Source organism: Bombina bombina, chromosome 7 (genome assembly GCF_027579735.1).
Source record: "Bombina bombina isolate aBomBom1 chromosome 7, aBomBom1.pri, whole genome shotgun sequence".
NCBI classification, from domain to species: Eukaryota; Metazoa; Chordata; class Amphibia; order Anura; family Bombinatoridae; genus Bombina; species Bombina bombina.
This window is the reverse complement of record NC_069505.1, coordinates 140405388-140428524: the sequence shown is the minus strand read 5'-3', so window position 1 is coordinate 140428524 and position 23137 is coordinate 140405388. Positions and strand designations below refer to the sequence as shown.

Below are 23137 nucleotides of genomic sequence, written 5' to 3'. Positions count from 1 at the left end.
GCACGATTTATATAAAAAAAAAATCTTGTGTGACACCTCTGGGGCTCCATATTTTCTAGTGCATATTATAAATTATTTTTTTATCCAATTTACCATGATTGACTTTTTTTTCAAACATAGGTGGAGGAGAATATATATTACAATTAAAAAAAAACTTCCATTATTGTTTACTACAAATTTCAGCATTATTATAGATACTGTTTTTGAAAAGCTGTAATTGGAACAAAAATATATCATCGACAGTGTTAACCTTATTCAAAAAAAAAAAAGTTTTAAAGTATATTTGTGAACTGAAAGCAAATTTATATTTGTTTTTTAGATAGTGATTTTGTTACTTTGTGTGGGTTAGTAAAAAACGAAAACCTCTGCACAAATTGGACCAAAAAAAAAACCAGTTAAAAAATAACTTCATATATCCCAATACTAACCGCAGTAGGTGTTTCCTCAGAACAAAACTACTTGTACTACAGTTACTACAACTAAAATCCCCGCCCCTAACTGCATCTTGCTTTCTATTGGTTGTTACACTATGACTGGTAACGTGTTAGGAGGAATAGATCGCCAGGGTGGCGCGACCAATCAGAGTGCAGCTTTATGTTGTAACCAGGAAGCGCCTGCCAGGTGTGTTTGGGAAACGAAACACGGAAGTGTGCGGTGGCGGATCTTAGTAATCTGTAATGAGTTCCCCGGTGAGTGATCTTGTGTCCGTTTATATATATATATATATATATATAACGATAACGTGGTCTAAAAATTACACTTGTTGCTGTCTGGGAGTGCTGGAGAATGCTTCTGGTTAGTCATATTTTAAAGATCACATTGGTCTCAGAGGTTTTCCTTGATCCCTAGAGTCATAAAACCATCATGTAGCACAGCAGCCTCATTCATGTCTCTAGTCTAGGGCTCTATACTATTTCGGTTTAAATTTAACAAACACCAGAATTTAAATGTAACAGCAAACTATAATGTCACATTTTGCAATGAAGAACATATTTACAAACTGTAATTTTTCATCTCCATTAAAGGGACAGTCTACACGTGTTTGCAAGCACCTTGTTTGCAATTGTTGTGCACCCAACTTCTTCCTGTGCCACCTCATGCAGGGCAAAAGAAAAAAAGTATTTTAAAAAATACTTTCCAAATTTGGCCTTTATAGGATGGCAGCAAACTCCTCCCAGAGAATCCGTGGGCGTGTCTATTGTGAAGCAGCATCCAATAATCAGGCTCTCACTTGTAAAAGTCATGACGCACGCTGTAGTTTTGCGCATGCACAATGTTTTCCCAAGAATACTGTAATCGCTTTTGCCCTGAATGAGGTGGCACAGGACGGAGTGGGGTGCCCGCAGCACAACGATCCCAAACAAGGTGCTTGCAAACGCGTGTAGACTGTCCCTTTAATGGGTGTTGCCGATCTGTAACTTAGGTTTCCCTTGGTTTAAAATTGTGCTTTTTCATCTTCTGAGGTCATTTAGGGACAGGTAAAAATGAGTTACTAGGGTAACAGCTTCAGGAAATTCATGACCATGGTCCATTGGCTTTATGTCAGAAAAGTTTTTATAAGGTGTTTTTTTTTTTTTTAACTTGGGTTATGGATTAATACCAGAAAATGCATGTTGTAGCTTTCTCTGGCACCAAAAGGGGTTAAAGGGACAGTCAACACCAGGATGTTTGTTTTTTAAAAGATAGATAATCCCTTTATTACCCATTCCCCAGTTTTGCATACCCAACACTATATTAGTACACTTTTTACCTCTGTGATTACCTTGTATCTAAGCCTATGCAGACTGCCCCCTTATTTCAGTTCATCTGACAGACTTGCATTTTAGCCAATCAGTGCTCACTCCTCGGTAAATTCACGTGCGTGAGTGCAATGTTATCTATATGAAACACATGAACTAATGCCCTCTAGTGGTGAAAATATGTCAATGCTTTCAGATTAGAGGCGACCTTCAAGGTCTTAGAAATTAGCATATGAACCTCCTAGGTTTAGCTTTTAACTAAGGATACCCAGAAAACAAAGTAAAACTGGTGATAAAGTAAATTGGAAAGTTGTTTAAACTTACATGTCCTATCTGAATCATGAAAGTATTTTTTGGACTTGACTGTCCCTTTAAATAAATGGAGTTTGCACTGCTAACAGCAGCCATGTTCTTAACATCATTGCTGCACAGGTGACATTTGTGCAGAAATGTGTACAAAACCCTTGGTTTTCTACACATTTGGATTTCAGAATAGTTTAAATTTTAGAGTATTTACATATTTAGGGATAGATTTATCATATTACTGACGAATGGGGCTTGCCTCCTCGCCCCTGTCTGCCCTGGCGTCGCCTCTGGCAGGCAGCAGTTTGCTGTCCGGATTTATCATTGCACACTTGCATTTGTGTGCATCCCCTGCCCACGCACAGCCAATTACGCGCGAGCATGGTCTGATAATCTCCCCTGTTGGAAAAATCAGAGGAGATTGATATCCACCATTTGTTGGGTAACCTATATTTTATCAACCATAGTGATTATGTATACATAAGTGCAAACATGTACAAATATTTTTTACAATGCTGGTAACAAGATTTTTATGCTTACTCTGTCAAGGGACATGAAACACAAAAAAAGTTTTTCATGAATCAGAAGTAAATTAGAAAGTTGTTAAATTATGTTCTATTATCTAATTTGCTTTATTCTCTTGCTATTATTTGTTGAAGAAGCAGCAATGCACTACTGGGCACTAGTTGAATGCAATGGGTGAGCCAGTAACATGAGGCATATATGTGCAGCCACCAATCAGCAGCTCCTGAGCCTACCTTGGTATCCTTTTCAATAAAGGATACCAAGAAAACAAAACAAATTGGATAATAGAAGTATATTGGAAAGTAAATTGAAAGAAAAGAAAATTCGGATTCACAGCCGTTTTTAAGTGATGGTAAATTTTACAAGTGTACAACTAATAGTCTTCAGAAACGTTTGATTTTGGTGCTAGGTTCATTCATAATTTTTTACATTTTGTGCTCCATACGAGAGAGATACTTTGATAGTAGATCCTTTTGTTGTTGCTCCACCGCCCGCCCCTCACTCAAGTGCTTATTTTTCCCCTTGCGGCGTCCAATCATGTGGCGTGCCATGCGGCACTTATAGAGAAAAGGAAAGAGATGGCCAGTTGCAGAGCAGCTCATGCAATCGAGTCACTAAATATGGGGGGGTGGGGGAAACAGAGGAGGCACACGGTTACAGTGCAGATTAAAGTCATGGTTTGTTGTAATTGTGATTATAAAGAAGGGGAAAGAACTCCTCGGTTTGAGTATTCGGCTGAAACGGATTTAGGAGACCGCCTTGGAGATGACCGGTACACCATAACTTTACGTCATAAACACGGTTTCTTTTAAATATTGATTTTTTTGCATAGGAAAGAAGAATTAATTTAGCAAAACCACACTAAACATTAGTATAGTATTATTGTTTGGCCACAAAATATAATGCTCATTTGAGGTTTGCTTATATGTGTCTGCCATTGTTTTGGCATGTTTAGTCCCTATGGATTAAAGAGCTTTTTTTTGGTATCATTACTAGTAATGTTCCTTGTATATCCAGAGGAGTGTCCAATTCCTTCCTAACCTCTCACCCCAGTACATATTAAATCAAGGGTCAACAAATCTGTCTTAAATATTCCAAAAGGAATATTTAAGAGCTAGACAGTGGTATTTGTAAATGATAGGAGCCAGTGTGTCACAGGGGCCTGGGGAAGTCCCTTACCTGCTTTGCCCCCCACGCCATACTATGGCGGTCCACGCTTCTGGGGTTGGAGTTTTGGCCTTCCTCTGTTGCTAAGAGTATGAGGCCCTTAGACATAATATATGGAAAACAGGGTCTGTACCACCCTCCAAATCCCTCAGAGATAAACCTACGTAGCTACAAAAGGGCAGTGCCTAATGCCAAAATATTGAAATCGCAAAGGGGAGAGAAAGAAAAGAAGCATTATTATGGCGCACTATCACAAAGAAAGATTGTGAAGGAGAGTGATATTATCAATCAGAAAATATGGAAATGGACATGTGAAAAGCTAAAACTTAACCTTTTTTAAATCGATAAAACAAACATAAGGTATGTTAAAATATTAAAAAATATAAACATCACTACCCCTCTTAGAGCCAGTGACCATCAATTATATCGGTAAATAACCCGTAATCACAGAAAACTAGATCAGCACAAAGAGTGGGGGTAACTATCCCCATTGACCAGTGAACTGTGAGTACAAAATATCCCTATCACTGTCTGATTTAGCCAAAAGGCCTAGCTCACACTTTTGCAGTACACCTGATCAATTATTTAGTAAATCTTGGTGTCTCCGTGCTGCATCTACCATAAAAAAAATTGTAGGATTTATATTGCACTTATAAGTATACCATATAAAAGCTCAAGAAGAGGGGCAGCGTGAACGCCTGACGCGTGTTTTGCCACTGCTTTGTGAAAGGCCTCCCTCTGTTGCTGCAAGTATGTGCTAAGAGGGTATCATCACACCTGGCTTCATTTATGGAGTTAGGTAACACTCCACTCCCGCCAGGAAGAGGCCGTCTTTGTAAACAGAAAATACCTATAAAAGTCCAGTGCTCAGTTATTATGAAGCTTTGGCTAAAGTTATGATCGATTCCTGTGGTCCACACGGGCACAAGAGGCCTTTGAAACATTAAAGAGACTTTTCACCAAAGCACCTATGACTCCTCAAAAGAGTTTTCTTCCTGGAAGTAGATGCCTCTAACACTGCCTTAGCAGCCATCCTTTTGCAGCTACATGGAGAAAAGAATGTGTTACATCCTGTGTCATTGTATTCCAGAAAGCTAAACCCAGCAGAACAGAATTGCAATGTGGGTGAGAGAGAGCTGTTGGCTATCTAATATGCCATGGAGGAGTGGTGTCACTTGCTCGAGGGGGCTATGTATCCAGTCACCACCTACACAGATCATCTTAATTTTGAATTTCTCTGCACCTCTAAAAGATGATGTCCCCGACGGTGAAATGGGCCCTGTTCTTCTCCTTTTTTTCATTCCAAGTGACTTGTCATCCAGGCTCTACAAATCAGTAGGCCGACTATTTTTCTTGCATGCATGAAGAATTTTCTACAGACCAAATACCAATAGACAATATCCTGCAACCCAACCACTTTCTTACCTTGCAACTCTCTTTACTAGACCATCTCTGCAAGTTGAAAGTCACTCCTCCACCAACTACACCATCTCTTCAAAAGAAGCTAGATCTATGGTATCATGGCTGGTGAACACAAAATCCCTATAAAAGTCCTGAGCAAGCTCAGTCCAATGCTGGGTTATTTTGAAGCTTTGGCTAAGATTGCCTGGCTATTGTGTTCCAGTTTCTGACCGGCCTACAAGGTCAGTGACACAGTAGCTCCCTGGTTCCTGGTTTTGTTGATCCCTGTATTAAATAAATCTAACTTCTCACTGACGCCTTGAACACCAAGGCTTCTACCGTATGATGTGAAATCACATTAACCTAATCAGGGTTAACATTGTACCAGAGAAAAATAAACCTCATCCCCTTGTATGTGGGAAAAGGCTTTGAAGTTAAACTAAATAAGTGATGGGGATTCTCTCCTCCTTTTTTTTTTTTTTTTTTTTTGTAACACTCTCTACTTCTAGTATTAGGGGATTCCAAAGCATCTACTCCTAATAATAGTACTTGAGGAAAAACCTGAATGTTGGTTTAGCAGCAATAGTCACATAACTTTCTTTTATCGCCACAACTTGTAGGGGATTGGTCTTCTATATACGAGGCATGCAAAATTTGTTAAAATGTAGGACCCATCGTAAAAAAACATATGCAGAAATATAGGTATTATGTATAGGCAAAGTAGGCCCTTGCTCTACATTTATTTCACACATTGATAGTCCTTTAAAAAGGACTCTAGTCAAATTTAAACTTTTATGATTCACAAAGAACATGCAGTTTTAAGACCCTTTCCAATTTACTTCCATTATCAAATTTTGCACAATCTTTTTATATTCAGACTTTCTGGGGAATAAGATTTTACTGAGCATGTGCACAATCTCACAGGGTATACGTATAATAGTCTGGGATTTGTCTGTCACATGATACAGGGGGTCAGAAAATGGGAGAAAAAAAATCTAGTAAGTGTTATTGCATTGTCTTTTTATTATGTACTTGTTAATTATGTAATTCTACTGCATTGACTGGTCCTTTAACACACTAACAACGTTTAACACATTACCTACATCCAGGTTCGGTCTCTTATCCATATTGTATGTAATCACTATGTGACAGCTCTGTTCAGGGATCTACATGGGATAGAAGAAAGTGTAGGAACAGAGCTGAATCTGTCTGATGTATGAATGGTAAAATTGATAGTTGCATGTCTTAGAAGGGAAAAGACTGGCATTGGAAGGGTTCACCTGACTAGATTGATTGTAATCTCTCATCCATTGTTTACTGGGTCGCGAACTGTGTGTGTGTGTAGTATGAGACTGTGGGGCATATTTATCAAGCTCCGAATGGAGCTTGATGCCCCGCGTTTCTGGCGAGCCTGCAGGTTCGCCAGAAACAGCAGTCACAAAGACCGCTGCTCCATAACCTGTCCGCCTGCTCTGAGAAGGCGGACAGACATCGCCGGAAATCTACCCGATCAAGTACGATCGGGTTGATTGACAACCCCCTGCTGGCGCCTATTGGCCGCGAGTCTTCAGGGGGCGGCGTTGCACCAGCAGCTCTTGTGAGCTGCTGGTGCGATGCTGAATACGGCAAGCGTATTGCTCGCCATATTCAGCGAGGTCTGTCGGACCTGATCCGCACTGTCGGATCATGTCAGACAGACCTTGATAACTTGGGGCCTGTGTGTTTAGTATGAGACTGTGTGTGTGTGTTTAGTATGAGACTGTGTGTGTGTGTGTTTAGTATGAGACTGTGTGTGTTTAGTATGAGACTGTGTGTGTGTTTAGTATGAGACTGTGTGTGTGTGTTTAGTATGAGACTGTGTGTGTGATTACCTTGTACAACACTTTCAAATTTCACTACAATCCGGTATAAAGTATGCACACATTTTACTCACTTTGCCAAAAATTGCAGCCATCTTGTTGTATATTACTTCAGAAATTTTCAGGCCAAGCATGAAAATAGGGTCACGAAGATGTGTGGTATCATTGCACTGGGCCTTGTGAAAAAAAGTTTGAAGAACCTTGCTCTTATTAAAGCCCTACGGCTGCAAGTTCTCACAAGAACTTGCTTGCCGTCATTTATCAAGCAGCGGTCACCAGACTGCCGCTTCCCTAACCTCTTCGCCACCTCTAATGTGGTGAAATTCAATCTCCTCGGTCTAGTCAGACCGAGGAGATTGACAGCTCCTGCCCACGCGTGATTGGCTGTGCGCGGGCAGGGGGCGGGATTGCACGTGAGCGCAAAATTGCGCTCGTGTGTAATGGCGAATACCTGCGGGTAATTTCGCCCCGCCACAGACGAGCTGAGGCGTACAGGGGCGCGTATATGCGCCCCTGTACGCCTCAGCTTTAATAAATCTAGCCCATAGTATACTTTATCAGACAGAAATACTTGACGTACAAGCTATACCTGTTATGGTTTGTCCGTGCCTTTCTGTGAGTGTGAAATGCGGCACCACTGTCTGAGCAAGGGCAATTGGTGAATGCAAGGGCATGTGACATACAGAAATATACTCAGTTGTAATACATTTTTTTTTTTTTTTTTTTTTTATTGAGGTTTCAACAGATAAATCACAAGATAAAAAAGAAGTACAGTATACACAATTAGTAAATACAAAGAGTTTCAAGTACTATACAATATCTAGTGTATACAGGCAATCCAAAAACAAGGAAATAAGCATTAGTAAACCACTCTGATGTATAATGGTGATTTGCCAATGTAAATGTGAACCTTCTATTGAGTTCAGGAGGCCACTCTTGGACCTCATACCTTAGTAGTATAAGCCAGTTAGAGAAGGTTACCATGAAATAAGGGAGACCGCTTTTGGGCCCCCAAACAAACCTCTTTTTTTTTTTTTTTTTTTTTTTTTTTAATAGTTAACATAGGTTATGCACACTTTAAATAGTATGTAAAAAATAACATGGTTATAATATATTTATGCATTTGAAAGATAGCCGACTATCCCCTAACTGAATGTAAACATTAACCATAACTATAAAATAAACACTTTATATGTGGAACAAGACCTATTTAAAAAAAAAAAAAAAAAAAACCCTCGTTAGAACTAAGGGAGATGATATGGAGTCTGGGATATGTAGAATACATGGGAGTCTAAATATATAGTATGAGTTGCAAGAGAGTGTATCAATCTTTTAGTGGCAAAGCAGTATCAGACCTTTTAACAACCATTTGAAAATCAGCTAGTGGCTCTACTAATGTTATGCATACACCTCACATTTAAAGATGAAAATTAAAAAAAATTGAGACTAGAGGAGTGCAATAAACGTGGTAACATATAACCATAGCCTAATTATGGAGTATGTTGAGTTCAACTTTCCACGGAGTGCATTGGTGGTAGTCATTAAGTGCTAAGTCTATAAACTATGAGGGCCTTAAATGTTGAGTCACTATTATTGGTGGATTGTAGTGAGCTAATTCCTTGCTCAAAAGATTTATGATGCAAGCTAGACATATAGAGCTACCCAGACATGCAAATACGTAGTTGCTTATATATATAAAAAAAGGGGGGGGGGATCCCCAGATGGCGATAAATGTTAATTCGCACCGCCCCGGCCGCAGGCGGTGTCTCTTAAAGACTAAGAAAAAGGCCCAGGGATTCTTGTCTAGGATAACCTTGAAGCAAAATATGTATATTAGTAATGGCTTATGCTAGTGCTGGGACTCTACCTATAGTTCTTCTGGAAGATAAAATATAATTCTAATAAAAGCAAGCCTAGAAATAGCATTCCAGCAAACCCAATGCTACTGATTTTATTATGGTCAGTGTACTAGCCAACATCTCATAGAACCAAATAGAATCAATGTTGACTACACAATATAATCAGCCTATATGTACTAGAGAGGGAGGGATGCTTTACCAATAGATGAGTGGGGTTGTTGCAATATAAAGCATATCAATTATATTACCACATATATTCAAATGATGAGGTACATATTAAGTCTTGAGCAGCCTCTTGATGAGAAATCTGAGTGATTAAACAACAGCTTTCCCCAAAGTAGGTACCTTCATATAGGAACAAGGTGATGGTGAAAGTGCGAATATATTTATGTTAGATACTGGCCTAGGGCCACAAGGAAGGGCTGCACAATAAAATAATACACAAACTCAAAGCACTATTATAAACCCTATACGATAGAGTGTTAGGATCATTCTTACAATTAGCAATTGCCAAACTGTACAGATAAAACATAGAATTGCATACAAACCATCTAAACATCAAACCCCACACCCATCAGACCCCTACTGGTAACCAATTACAGCAGTCCTGTTGGAAATAATAAAAACAGTATAAGCATCTAGCAAACAAATGTTCAGAGGGTAAGATGGAGTTCCCCCGTATTACAAGTTCTATTGTTCTCAGTAGTCTGTAGTTACAGTTTGTAAACAATTATAGGGAAGGGGAATCATGCTGAAAAAAAGTATGTCTACAAACTTGGCAGGTTAATGATAGTTAGATAGGCAGTGGGCTCTATAACACACCCGCTGCAGATTTGTACTTGCGGTCGGTAAGCCTTGTCAACCCACGCCTGTCCTCCTGAGCCGGGTGTTAGCCATGATGAATACACAGCCCATCGGCCGCTGCTGTGCGTGAAATACCGACCCCGGCACATACCACATAGCTAACAGAAGCAACGCCATATGAGGTAAGTGTCTTCTGTCAGGCCACCTTCGACTTCGTGGTCTTGAGGAGATCAGCCCAATAGCAGAGAGTGGCGTCAAAGGCGGCTGGAACCACGAGTAGGATACCGGATCGCTTCTTCCATCCTGAGTGGCTGGAACCGGATTGCTCATGAAGTTTTCTGGCCTTTTCAGTGTTTTCTTCTGGCCCTCTGCTCGACACAGCTGGGACTCTTCAGGTACTGTACATGAGACAGGCACCACATAGTCAGCATCCATGCGATCAATAGCTCCAGCATGGCAGTGCATAGGTAGAATGGGGGATCCTCTTGGCTCCGTAATGTTTTTAACCTCCGGCTCCTCCGCTATAGCTGGTAAAAGCACTAACCTCACAGGCGTGGGACTCTGAAGAGATAACAGTTCGCCATCCGAGATAGTCACTGTGCTCCGATCCTCTTGGATATTTGTCGGTACCAATAAAGATGCGCTCAGAGTGGTAACTTCTGAGGGAGTGTTTGGTAGTTTGCAGGGTGCCTCAGCAAATTCCTCTCGATATCGTAGGAGCAAACAGCTTATTTCGTTTAGGAGGTAGATGGGATCCATAGTAGATATATTTGCCTCAAGGGATAGTCGGCTAGCAATATTCTAGGCATATGTTTTTGCAGTGTGTTTGCGGTATTTCACTGCATAGTAACGACAGGAGTATACCGGCCTCCCGCCGGGGGGTTGTGAGATGATAGGCCGCAATCCTTAAGTCGTTCCGGGACGCTGTGTATGATCTTAGTTCCAAAAATAGTGTTATATAGTGATAGAGCTTTTTTTGCTGTATACCCTTAATCCAAAAGGTATAGGTAATGGAGTGATAAAGAAGGAGTTTTACTCAGTTTGGAACAGAGAGTTAGAGGAGCTGAAGATTTTGCAGCCTGTCATGGCCGCTGACCGGAAGTTCCCCAGTTGTAATACATTTTAAGGGACATGAAAGCCAACCTGTTTCTTTCATGATTCAGATAGGTTATGCAATTTTAAACAACTTTCTAGTTTTACTTTTATTATTACATTTTCTTTTGCAAGATGTACCGAGTCCACGGTTTCATCCTTACTTGTGGGATATTATCCTTCCCAACAGGAAGTGGCAAAGAGAGCACCCACAGCAGAGCTGTCTATATAGCTCCCCCCTTAACTCCACCATTCTCTTTGCCGGCTCTAAGCAGGAAGGGTAAAGTGAAAGAGGTGATAAACTGTTAGTTTTTATTTTCTTCAATCAAGAGTTTGTTATTTTTGTTGAAATCTTTTTATTTATTTTTCGCAGATTTTTTTTTGCAAAAACAATAAGTTATACATGTTTCATCAACAACAACAACAAGAATAAAACAGAAACATTTTAACAATACAGTCTACAAATTAATTCTTAGAGTTTGTTATTTTTAAATGGTACCGGTGTACAATTTACTCTCAGGCAGGAGATGGATGAAGATTTCTGCCTGGAGGATGATGATCTTAGCATTTGTAACTATGGTCCACTGCTGTTCCCACAGAAGCTGAGGAGTAAAGGAAAACTTCAGTGTGAGGAACGGTTTCTTGCTATACAGCAATGAGGTATGTTCAGTCATTTTTTTTCTGCAGAGACTGTGTTAACTCAGAAAGGCTGACAGTAACCCCATTAGGGGAAGGGGAAGCAGTAATCCTAGTCTTAGAAGGGGCATTACTAGCTTGCATAAAGGGCTTATCTTATGGGACACTCAGTTTGAATGATATATAACCAAACGTTTGTGTGTTCTGGGAGTGCTGTTTTTATTACTGGGTACAACTGTATTGAGGGTACACTTGGCTTTTTTGGGGTTTTTATAACCCACATGGCTGGAAAAAACGCTTTGTAGATTTTTCTTAAGGCCTTTGTAACATCGAGTGAGATGGGTGGGGCCTAATTTCGCGCCTCATTTGCCCAGTTGTTTTCTATAGACAGGCAGCAAGCTACAACACCGGAGGGTCCTGGTGAACTTCTGGGGCCTAATCAAACCTTTATCCCCACATTATCAATCCCTAGGGCAGATAGGCGCCACAGCAGAGCTGTGGCAAGGTGCTGACAGGGGTTTTTACCGGTCTTTGGCACTTTGTCAATCCGGTTTTTCTATTTGGGGGTTAATTGTTAAGTTACTTGTTGTTCAATCTTACTATAGCTCAGTGTGTCTACTGCAAAAAATTCGGAAAATTTGAGGTAATTTTAAGTAGTTTTGCAGTTTGTATGTCTTTTTTTCTCTTAAAGGCACAGTACCGTTTTGGAAAATTGTTGTTTTTTCATTAAATAAAGTGTTTTCCAAGCTTGCTTGTCTCATTACTAGCCTGTTCAACATGTCTGACACTGAGGAAACTCATTGCTCAATTTGTTTAGAAGCCATTGTGGAATCCCCTCTTAGAATGTGTCCCACTTGTACTGATATGTCTATAAATTGCAAACAGCATATTTTGACCTATAAGAGTTTGGCGCTGGATGATTCTCAGACAGAAGAAAATCAGGTTTTGCCATCTAGTTCTCCCCAAGTGTCACAACCAGTAACGCCCGCACAAGTGACGCCAAGTACCTCTAGTGCGTCTAATTCTTTCACCTTGCAAGATATGGCCTCAGTTATGAATACTACCCTCACAGAGGTTTTATCTAAACTGCCTGGGTTGCAAGGGAAGTGCAGTAGCTCTGGGTCAAGAACGAATGCTGAGTCTTCTGACGCTTTAGTAGCCGTATCCGATATTCCCTCATAATGTTCAGAGGTAGGGATGAGGGATTTGCTCTCTGAGGGAGAGATTTCTGATTCAAGGGACAGTATACTGTAAAATAGTTTTTCCCTTAATGTGTTTACAATTGCTTTTTTTACCAACTGCAGAGTAAAAAATGTATGAAAATTAGCTTTTTAATGTTTATTTGTGTATATTAAAGCTCTGATTTTGTGTTTTGAAGCCACAGCCTAATAAAATAGGTTGAGCTTGTAGGTATAATCAGATCTCATTACTGTATCACATTGTGCACATATACCTGCTTCTTTATCTTATATCTGTCCTTAAAACAATCACCAATACTTTGAGAGAACAATGGAAAATCAACATTTTATTACCTTATCTCTGCTTTATCACACCAGGAGTGTAATTTCTTCTGCTGGCTGTGTTTACAAAGCTTATCTATAGCTGGTACGCGCGGCCACAAACTTTCAGAATAGGTGGGGATACCACATGCTAAATTAACAATTTCAAATGCCAATATAAGGGTAAAGGAGCTACTTGTAAACAATTTAATACACTCCAGCAGGTAAAGTGGATCATTGGGAACAAATTAAAGGGGAGAAAATTTTTGAGTAAACTGTCCCTTTCAGGAAAAATGTTCCCTCGGACAGATTCAGATATGACGGCATTTAAATTTAAGCTAGAACACCTCCGCTTATTGCTCAGGGAGGTTTTAGCGACTCTGGATGATTGTGACCCTATTGTAGTTCCAGAGAAATTGTGTAAAATGGACAAATATTTAGAGGTTCCTATGTACACTGATGTTTTTCAGGTTCCTAAGAGGATTTCGGACATTGTTGCTAAGGAGTGGGATAGACCAGGTATTCTGTTCGCTCCCCCTCCTGTTTTTAAGAAGATGTTTCCCATATCGGACACCATGCGGGACTCATGGTAGACGGTCCCTAAGGTGGAGGGAGCTATTTCTACTCTGGCTAAGCGTACAACTATACCTATTGAGGACAGTTGTGCTTTCAAAGATCCTATGGATAAAAAATTAGAGGGTCTCCTAAAGAAAATTTTTGTTCATCAGGGTTTTCTTCTCCAGCCTATAGCGTGCATTGTTCCTGTAACCACTGCAGCTGCCTTTTGGTTTGAGGCTCTGGAAGAGGCTCTTCAGGTGGAGACCCCACTAGATGATATTCTGGACAGAATTAGGGCTCTTAAGCTGGCTAATTCTTTCATTACAGACGCCGCTTTTCATCTAGCTAAATTAGCGGCAAAGAATTCAGGCGTAGAGCGTTATGGCTTAAGTCCTGGTCGGCTTATGTGTCATCAAAATCTAAGCTTTTGACTATCCCTTTCAAAGGTAAGAACCTATTCGGGCCTGAACTGAAAGAGATCATTTCAGATATCACTGGAGGGAAGGGTCATGCCCTCCCTCAGGATAAGTCGAGGACCAAACAATCATTTTCGTTCCTTTCGAAACTTCAAGGGTGGTCCCACTTCCTCTTCCCCTGCTGCAAGAGGGGAACTTTGCTCAATCCAGGCCAGTCTGGAGACCTAACCAGGCTTGGAACAAGGGTAAACAGGCCAAGAAGCCTGCTGCTGCCACTAAGACAGCATGAAGGGGTAGCCCCCGATCCGGGATCTAGTAGGGGGCAGACTCTCTCTCTTTGCTCAGGCCTGGGCAAGAGACGTTCAGGACTCCTGGGCTGTAGAAATTGTAACCCAGGGGTATCTTCTATATTTCAAAGATTCTCCTCCAAGGGGGAGATTCCATCTTTCTCAATTGTCTGTAAACCAGACAAAAAGAGAGGCATTCTTACGCTGTGTAGAAGACCTTTTTACCATGGGAGTGATCTGCCCAGTTCCAAAAGCAGAACAGGGGCAAGGGTTCTACTCCAATCTGTTTGTGGTTCCCAAAAAAGAGGGAACCTTCAGACCAATTCTAGATCTCAAGATCCTAAATCAATTCCTAAGAGTCCCATCCTTCAAGATGGAGACCATTCTGACTATTTTACCAATGATCCAGGAGGGTCAATATATGACCACCGTGGACTTAAAGGATGAGTATCTACACATTCCTATCCACAAAGATCATCACCAATTCCTCAGGTTTGCCTTTCTGGACAAGTATTACCAGTTTGTGACTAATCCCTTCGGGTTGGCCATGGCGCCAAGAATCTTCACAAAGGTGCTAGGGTCCCTTCTGGCGGTCCTGAGGCCATGGGGCATAGCAGAGGCGGTCCTGAGGCCTTTTCTAGACGTCATCTTAATTCAGGCGTTGACTTTCCAACTAGCCAAGTCTCACACGGACTTAGTGTTGGCCTTTCTAAGATCTCACAGGTGGAAGGTGAACGTAAAGAAGAGTTCTCTTTCCCCTCTCACAAGAGTTTCATTTCTAGGGACTCTGATAGACTCGGTGGACATGAAAATATTTCTGACGGAGGTCAGGAAATCAAAGATTTTGACCACCTGCCGAGCTCTTCATTCCATTCCTCGGCCGTCAGTGGCTCAGTGTATGGAGGTAATCGGACTTATGGTAGCAGCAATGGACGTAGTTCCATGTGCTCGCTTACATCTCAGAACACTGTAACTATCCATGCTCAGACAGTGGAATGGGGATTATGCAGATTTATCTCCTCGGACAAACCTGGATCAAGAGACCAGAGACTCTCTTCTTTGGGGGTTGTCACAGGATCACCTTTCCCGGGAATGTGTTTCCACAGGCCAGCGTGGGTTATAGTGGGCTGGGTAGCAGTCTGGAATTCCCTGAAAGCACTGGATTTGTGGACTCAGGAGGAGGCCCTCCTACCGATAAATATTCTGGAATTAAGAGTGATATTCAATGCTCTTCAGGCGTGGCCTCAGCTGGCCTCGGCCAGATTCATCAGATTTCTGTCGGACAACATCACGACTGTGGCTTATATCAATCATCAGGGGGGAACAAGGAGTTCCTTAGCGATAATAGAAGTTTCCAGGATAATCCGATGGGTAGAGACTCGCTCTTGCCATCTGTCAGCGATCTATATCCCAGGGGTAGAGAACTGGGAGGCAGATTTTCTAAGTCGTCAGACTTTTCATCCGGGGGAGTGGGAACTCCATCCAGAGGTGTTTGCTCAACTGGTTCAGCTATGGGGCACACCCGAATTGGATTTGGTGGCGTCTCGTCAGAATGCCAAACTTCCTCGTTACGGATCCAGGTCAAGGGATCCTCAGGCAGTACTGATAGATGCTCTAGCAGTACCCTGGTCGTTCAACCTGGCTTATGTGTTTCCTCCTTTCCCTCTCCTTCCGCGTCTGATTGCCAGAATCAAACAGGAGAGAGCTTTGGTGATTTTGATAGCGCCTGCGTGGCCACGCAGGACTTGGTATGCAGACCTGGTGGACATGTCATCCCTGCCAGCGTGGACTCTGCCACTGAGACGGGACCTTTTTATTCAAGGTCCATTCTAGCATCCAAATCTAATTTCTCTGCAACTGACTGCTTGGAGATTGAACGCTTGATTATATCAAAGCAGGGTTTCTCTGAGTCGGTCATAGATACCTTGATCAGGCTCGAAAGCCTGTCACCAGGAAGATCTATCATAAGATATGGCGTAAATACCTTTTTTGGTGCGAATCCAAAGGCTACTCATGGAGTAAGATCAGGATTCCTAGGATTTTGTCTTTTCTCCAAGAAGGATTGGAGAAAGGATTGTCCGCTAGTTCCTTAAAGGGACAGATATCTGCTTTGTCTATTCTGTTGCACAAGCGTCTGGCAGATGTCCCAGACTTTCGGGTTTTTGTCAGGCTTTAGTTAGAATTAAGCCTGTGTTTAAACCTGTTGCTCCGCCATGGAGTCTAAATTTAGTTCTTAAAGTTCTTCAGGGGGTTCCATTAGAACCCATGCATTCCATAGATTTTAAAGGGACACTCAATCAAAATTAAACTTGCATTATTCAGATAGAGCATGCCATTTTAAACAACTTTCCAATTTACTTCCATTAACAAAATGTGCACAGTCTTTTTATATTTAAACTTTTTGAGTCGCCAGCTCCTACTGAGCATGTGCAAGAATAAGTGTGTATGCATTTGTGAATGGCTGATGGCTGTCACATGGTACAGTGGGAGTGGAAAAAGACATAACTTTTAAAATTGTCAGAAAAAAATCTACAACTCATTTGAAGTTCGGACTAAGTGCTATTGCAATGTCTTGTTATCTTGCATTTGTTCATTATGCATCTACTGTGTTGACTGGTCCTTTAAGCTTCTATCTTGGAAAGTTATGTTTCTAGTTGCTATCTCTTCAGCTCGAAGAGTTTCTGAGCTATCTGCATTACAATGTGACTAGCCTTATCTTGTTTTCCATGCGGATAAGGTGGTTTTGCGTACCAAACCTGGGTTACTCCCTAAGGTTGTTACTAACAGGAATATCAATCAGGAAATTGTTGTTCCTTCTCTGTGTCCTAATCCTTCTTCTACGAAGGAACGTCTGTTGCACAACTTGGACGTGGTTCGTGCCTTGAAGTTTTATTTGCAGGCAACCAAAGATTTTCGTCAGACATCTTCTTTGTTTGTTGTCTATTCTGGAAAGCGTAGGGGTCAAAAGGCTACGGCTACCTCTTTCCTTTTGGCTGAAAAGCATCATCCGTTTGGCTTATGAGACTGCTGGACAGCAGCCTCCTGAAAGAATTACAGCTCACTCTACTAGAGCAGTAGTTTCCACATGGGCTTTTAAAAATGATGCTTCTGTTGAACAGATTTGTAAGGCTGGGACTTGGTCTTCGCTTCATACCTTTTCTAAATGTTACAAATTTGATACTTTTGCTTTTTTCGGAGGCTATTTTTGGGAGAGAGGTTTTGCAAGCAGTGGTGCCTTCCGTTTAGGTTCCTGTCTTGTCCCTCCCTTTATCCGTGTCTTAAAGCTTTGGTATTGGTATCCCACAAGTAAGGATGAAACCGTGGACTCGGTACATCTTGCAAAAGAAAATAAAATTTTATGCTTACCTGATAAATTTCTTTCTTTTGCGATGTACCGAGTCCACGGCCCGCCCTGCCTATTCAAGGCAGGTAGTTTTTTTTTTTTTTTTTTTTTTTATTAAAAACTTCAGTCACCTCTGCATCTTATAGTTTCTCCTTTTTCTTCCTTGGCCTTCGGTCGAATGACGGGGGGGTGGAGTTAAGGAGGGAGCTATATAGATGGCTCTGCTGTGGGTGCTCTCTTTGCCACTTCCTGTTGGGAAGGATAATATCCCACAAGTAAGGATGAAATCGTGGACTCGGTACATCGCAAAATAAATAAATTCTTCTTGTTGGGAAGGATAATATCCCACAAGTAAGGATGAAATCGTGGACTTGGTGCATCGCAAAATAAAGAAATTTATCAGCTAAGCATAAATTTTGTTTTCTTTCTTCTCGTGGTATCCTTTGTTGAAAATAAGGACGTTCCCTCAGGAGTGTGCACATATTTGAAGCACTATATGGCAGCAGTTTTGCAAGATGGCAAATTATTTCCTATAATGTAGTGCTCCAGACACCTACCTAGGTATCTCTTCAACAAAGATTCCAGTTGGAGCAAAGCAAATTTGAAAAATAGAAGTAAAATGGAAACCTTTTTAAAAAATAGTTTTCTCTATCTGAATAACAAAATATTGTGATTTCAAACCCTTTTAAAGGGAACTTTTTTTTTTTCCCTTGGCATTTAGTATTGATTATGTTCCTGTATACCATTTGCTTAAAGTTAATGTAAATTTTGATGAACCAGTGCCTGGTTTTTAGTAATCCTATTAACCCCTTGATGACCAAGGACGTGCAGGGTACGTCCTCTAAAAAAAGACCGTTAACGCCTGAGGATGTACCCTGCACGTCCTCGGTCTGGAAAGCAACTGGAAGCGATCCTGCTCGCTTCCAGCCGCTTTACGGTTATTGCAGTGATGCCTCGATGTCGACGCATCCTGCAATAACCCTGCATGGCCATCCGATGCAGAGAGAGCCGTTATCGTTTGGTGGGTGGGCGGTCATCGATGGGCCGTGTGATGTGGAGGGGGGCGGGACCGACGGGGGCGTGCAACAACACGCGTGCGTGCACGGGGGCGGCAGGCGTGCACGGGGCGGGAGCAGGTGGGAACCGCTACACTACAGAAAAATTTAATGTTAATAAATGGGAGAAAAGGGGGGATTTTCTATTTAAAAACAATCTAAGGGATCTGGGAGGGGTGGGAGGAAGCTACACTACAGAAAAGGGCAAAAAAAATAAAAAAAAAAGCATATTTTTTTTCTAAACTGGGTACTGGCAGACAGCTGCCAGTATTCAAGATGGCGCCCATTAAGGTAGAGGGGGAGGGTTAGAGAGCTGTTTGGTGGGGGATCAGTGAGGTTGGGGGCTAAGGGGGATCCTACACAGCAGCATATGTAAATATGCTTAAACACACACAAACCCCCCCCATATACCTTTTTATTTTAGTACTGGCAGACTTTCTGCCAGTACTTAAGATGGTGGGGACAATTGTGGGGTGGGGGAGGGAAGAGAGCTGTTTGGGAGGGATCAGGGGTCTGATGTTTCAGGTGGGAGGCTGATCTCTACACTAAAGCTAAAATTAACCCTGCAAGCTCCCTACAAGCTACCTAATTAACCCCTTCACCGCTAGACATAATACACGTGTGATGCGCAGCGTCATTTAGCGGCCTTCTAATTACCAAAAAGCATTGCAAAAGCCATATATGTCTGCTATTTCTGAATAAAGGGGATCCCAGAGAAGCATTTACAACCATTCGTGCCATAATTGCACAAGCTGTTTGTAAATTTCAGTGAGAAACCGAAAGTTTGTGAAAAAGTGAACGATTTTTTGTATTTGATTGCATTTAGCGGTGAAATGGTGGCATGAAATATACAAAAATGGGACTAGATCAATACTTTGGGATGTCTCCTAAACATATATATATCTATCTAATCTAATCTATATATATATCAAGGGATATTCAGGGATTCCTGAAAGATATCAGTGTTACAATGTAACTATCGCTAATTTTGAAAAAAAGTGGTTTGGAAATAGCAAAGTGCTACTTGTATTTATGGCCCTATAACTTGCAAAACAAGCAACGAACATGTAAACATTGGGTATTTCTAAACTCAGGACAAAATTTAGAAACTATTTAGCATGGGTGTTTTTTGGTGGTTGTAGATGTGTAACAGATTTTGGGGGTCAAAGTTAGAAAAAGTGTGGGTTTTTATTTCCATTTTTTTCCTCATATTTTATAAAAAAAATTTATAGTAAATTATAAGATATGATGAAAATAATGGTATCTTTAGAAAGTCCATTTAATGGCGAGGAAAAACGGTATATAATGTGGATACAGTAAATGAGTAAGAGAAAAATTACAGCTAAACACAAACACCGCAAAAATGTAAAAATAGCCTTGGTCCCAAACAGACAGAAAATGGGAAAAGTGCTGTGGTCATTAAGGGGTTAAAAACAGGGACACTTTAGTTGATTAAACATTACATTTCACTGGTTTTGTTAAAATACTTACCTTTTCTTTGTGAAAGCCGCTTCAGCGCTTCCCCTGCCCGCCGCAAGCCTCTTCCTACGTCAGAAATGACGATCCCGGCCTTCCTCCAATCACGGCGTTGCTTTAGGCAATGGTTCCCCCAGGGGGAAGCAGTGATTGGAGGATGCTGGAATCGTCATTGCTGACATATGAAGAGGCTTGCGGCGCGCTGGAGCGGCTTGCAAGAAGAAAAGGTAAGTATTTTAACAAAACTAGTGAAATGTAAAGTTTGATTAATGAAAGTGCACCTGTTTTTAATAGTGTTTTAAAAAAAACAGGCACTCATTCCGCAAACTTTACATTCACTTTAACAATACTCAACTGTAATGTGTACATTGTTTCTAATCAATTACATATTCAAGCAAAGAAATCAAACCTGTGTACTTCATTCCCTATAATACATACGGGAGTCTAGTGCAGTGTGTTATGACATTGTGTAACTCGACTGCTAATGCTCTTGATTTGTGAAATTACATTTCTCTACCACTATCCGAGTTAACTGAACCAAACACATTTTAAATGGATTCCAAACACCTAACATATACAATATTGTATTTATGACCCCATTGAATTCTTAAAGGGATATTAATAATAAAAAAAAGTGTGTCATTTTTATTTTGTATAGTGCTGTCTTTTTGAACAGCACTTATTTTAGTTTGTACAAATACTTAGATATTAAGTGTATTTTATCATGAAGAACACGTTGGGAATTGTACATCTGTCCCAAACAGCGTACAATTTTTTTTTTTTTTTTTTAAACTTTATTTATAACAAAGACAAAGAAATTTGTTACATTGACGGTTTGCAAATAAGAGCAAATACAGGTGTCATAATAATTATAAAGCATACATATGTCAGTATATTTATGAAAATCTTAGTAGTGCTATCCAAATAATATATATAAGTTTATGGCAGGGTTATAAACACAATACAAAGAAATAGAAACCCTTATCAACCATGCACCTACTAGACCATACAATTAATATAAATATCTGAATTCTTTTATTTAGTTAATATCCATAAACATATTGAACTATATTTGCAATAAAAGGAAACTAAATAAAAGTTTATATGCGTTAGAACCAACTCTTAAGATATGCTATTCTTCTTACAAAACCCAGAACAATATACCTTCACAATTCAGCCTTATTTATTTAACACAATGGGACTAAAAACCTTTAACATCCAAGCAATACAATTCTAAACAGTGTTTATAAAACAATAGGATAAAATATATATTCTGCTATTTAACTGCAATTTATCCTAATACAAAATTAACCGACAATATCAGAACTTGTATAGATGAGTTACTTAGCCAATTCAGACACAGATTTGAACAATACCTAGGCTTATAACTACCAATTTAAAATACAATATACTTCACCAATTTTGAACCAATTCGTAGCGGTCTTTAGGTCATCTCATTTGAAAGAAGGTTTTTGCACAAATCAAGGATAAGTTTTAAGCTCCTTGCTGAAGTGAACTTTTTTTTTTTTCAGGTATATCGCAGCCAAAATCAGATCACTAATTTTCAACAAGTTACAGACAACTCTCTCTTGTGCATTCAACACTCCCATTATATAATCATTGATGACATCATGTGGGTGGCACTACGGGAGCTGACCTTCCCATTGGTTATCTGGGAAGTCTAAATCGGATTGGCCCTGGGAAATTTCATTTTTAACAGCCAGAAAGAACCTTCTGGCTGTAGTTCTCGCAACATAACACCAGGTGGCAGCATACAGTACAACATAGCAATACAATACAGCATTTCTGACATTTTTAAGCAAGTTAATTTTTTTTTTATAAAATGGTTATTTAATCAGATCACACTCTCTGCATTAATCATATATAACCCCAATTACAGATGGTTAATATTAGGTTATTTTTTCTGATTATTCTGATACCAAATATGTTATATTATTAACATTTTATTATATTAAGGTAATTTAACACTGCTAATTATTAGCTTAAAATGCATTATAATTTTATCAGTATTCTGGCATTTCTTTGCAAATAACAGCTTATTTTTAATTCAGTATTGTACTGTATTCCAAGTGAATCCTGTCTATGTAGATCTGAAATAAGAAAATAAATGTTAATAATCACTTCTCTTCAGGTCCATAAACATCTATTCATGTTTTTAAACACACAGAGGCTAAGTAAGATCTTTTATGTTTTCAAAACATATACATCATTTCTATGTATATCTGAATTTATTTCCTATATAAATATCCCCTGCAGCAATCATCCACCTAATACAATGTGCTTAATTTTAATATATATATATCATGAATCATTCCAAACATACATGGAAAACTGGCATTGTTCCTCTTGCAAAGTGTATTTAATTTTATTTGTGTCACCTTCCCCCATGAGGGGGTTTTGCAGTACTTCTTCAAATAGAGATTCAGTGAGATAGAACTGTTGTATCACACGTGTCAAATTCCAAAGGGGTCCTTGAACACATTCTTTTCTCACCTCACCAAATGTTCTGAAGTTATAAAAATCTGCATATATAGTCAAATGAATAGGGTCACTGAGCTATTTCCTTTAGAAAAGAAATGTTTGTGTGTTTTACACTACAGGGGTCATGCTTCAAAAAGGCTCTACTGATCGTCAATCCTGATAGACGTGTATTAGAAGCTGTGTTCAACAAACTCATGTTCAATTAATCCTGAGGTCTCATCTAACATATACAGTGTATAAAATATACACACATATATACATACACACATATATATACATATATATATATATATATATATATATATATATATATATATATATATATATATATATATATATATATATATATACATATACATATACATACATGTACACACATGTAATATTCATCATAATATTCATATACTCTGACATAAATCCCCCTTCCAACTTCAAATAGATGTAGGACACATGTATTTGAATTGGCTTAAAGTCAGTGGTATTTGATGAGGATCAACCGTATACCTCATAGACAGTCTCTTATGAAGAAAGTTTGTTATTTTGAGCTTTCATGTTTATCAGTTAGGCATCTTTAAATTACAGTATGTCTTTAGTGCATTTGGGGATATGACACTTC

General features: G+C 39.8%; 1 protein-coding gene across 1 annotated transcript in view; it reads left to right on the top strand.

The window, feature by feature from the left end:
* The first annotated feature begins 553 nt into the window (after positions 1-553).
* The window catches only part of ZDHHC13 (zinc finger DHHC-type palmitoyltransferase 13), a 101936-nt gene continuing 79352 nt past the window's right edge, over positions 554-23137 (top strand). Inside the window, exon 1 of the mRNA XM_053720367.1 lies at positions 554-689. Within this exon, the coding sequence (XP_053576342.1) occupies positions 678-689 (12 nt within the window). The 5' untranslated portion in view covers positions 554-677. The remainder of the gene's footprint in view (positions 690-23137) is intronic.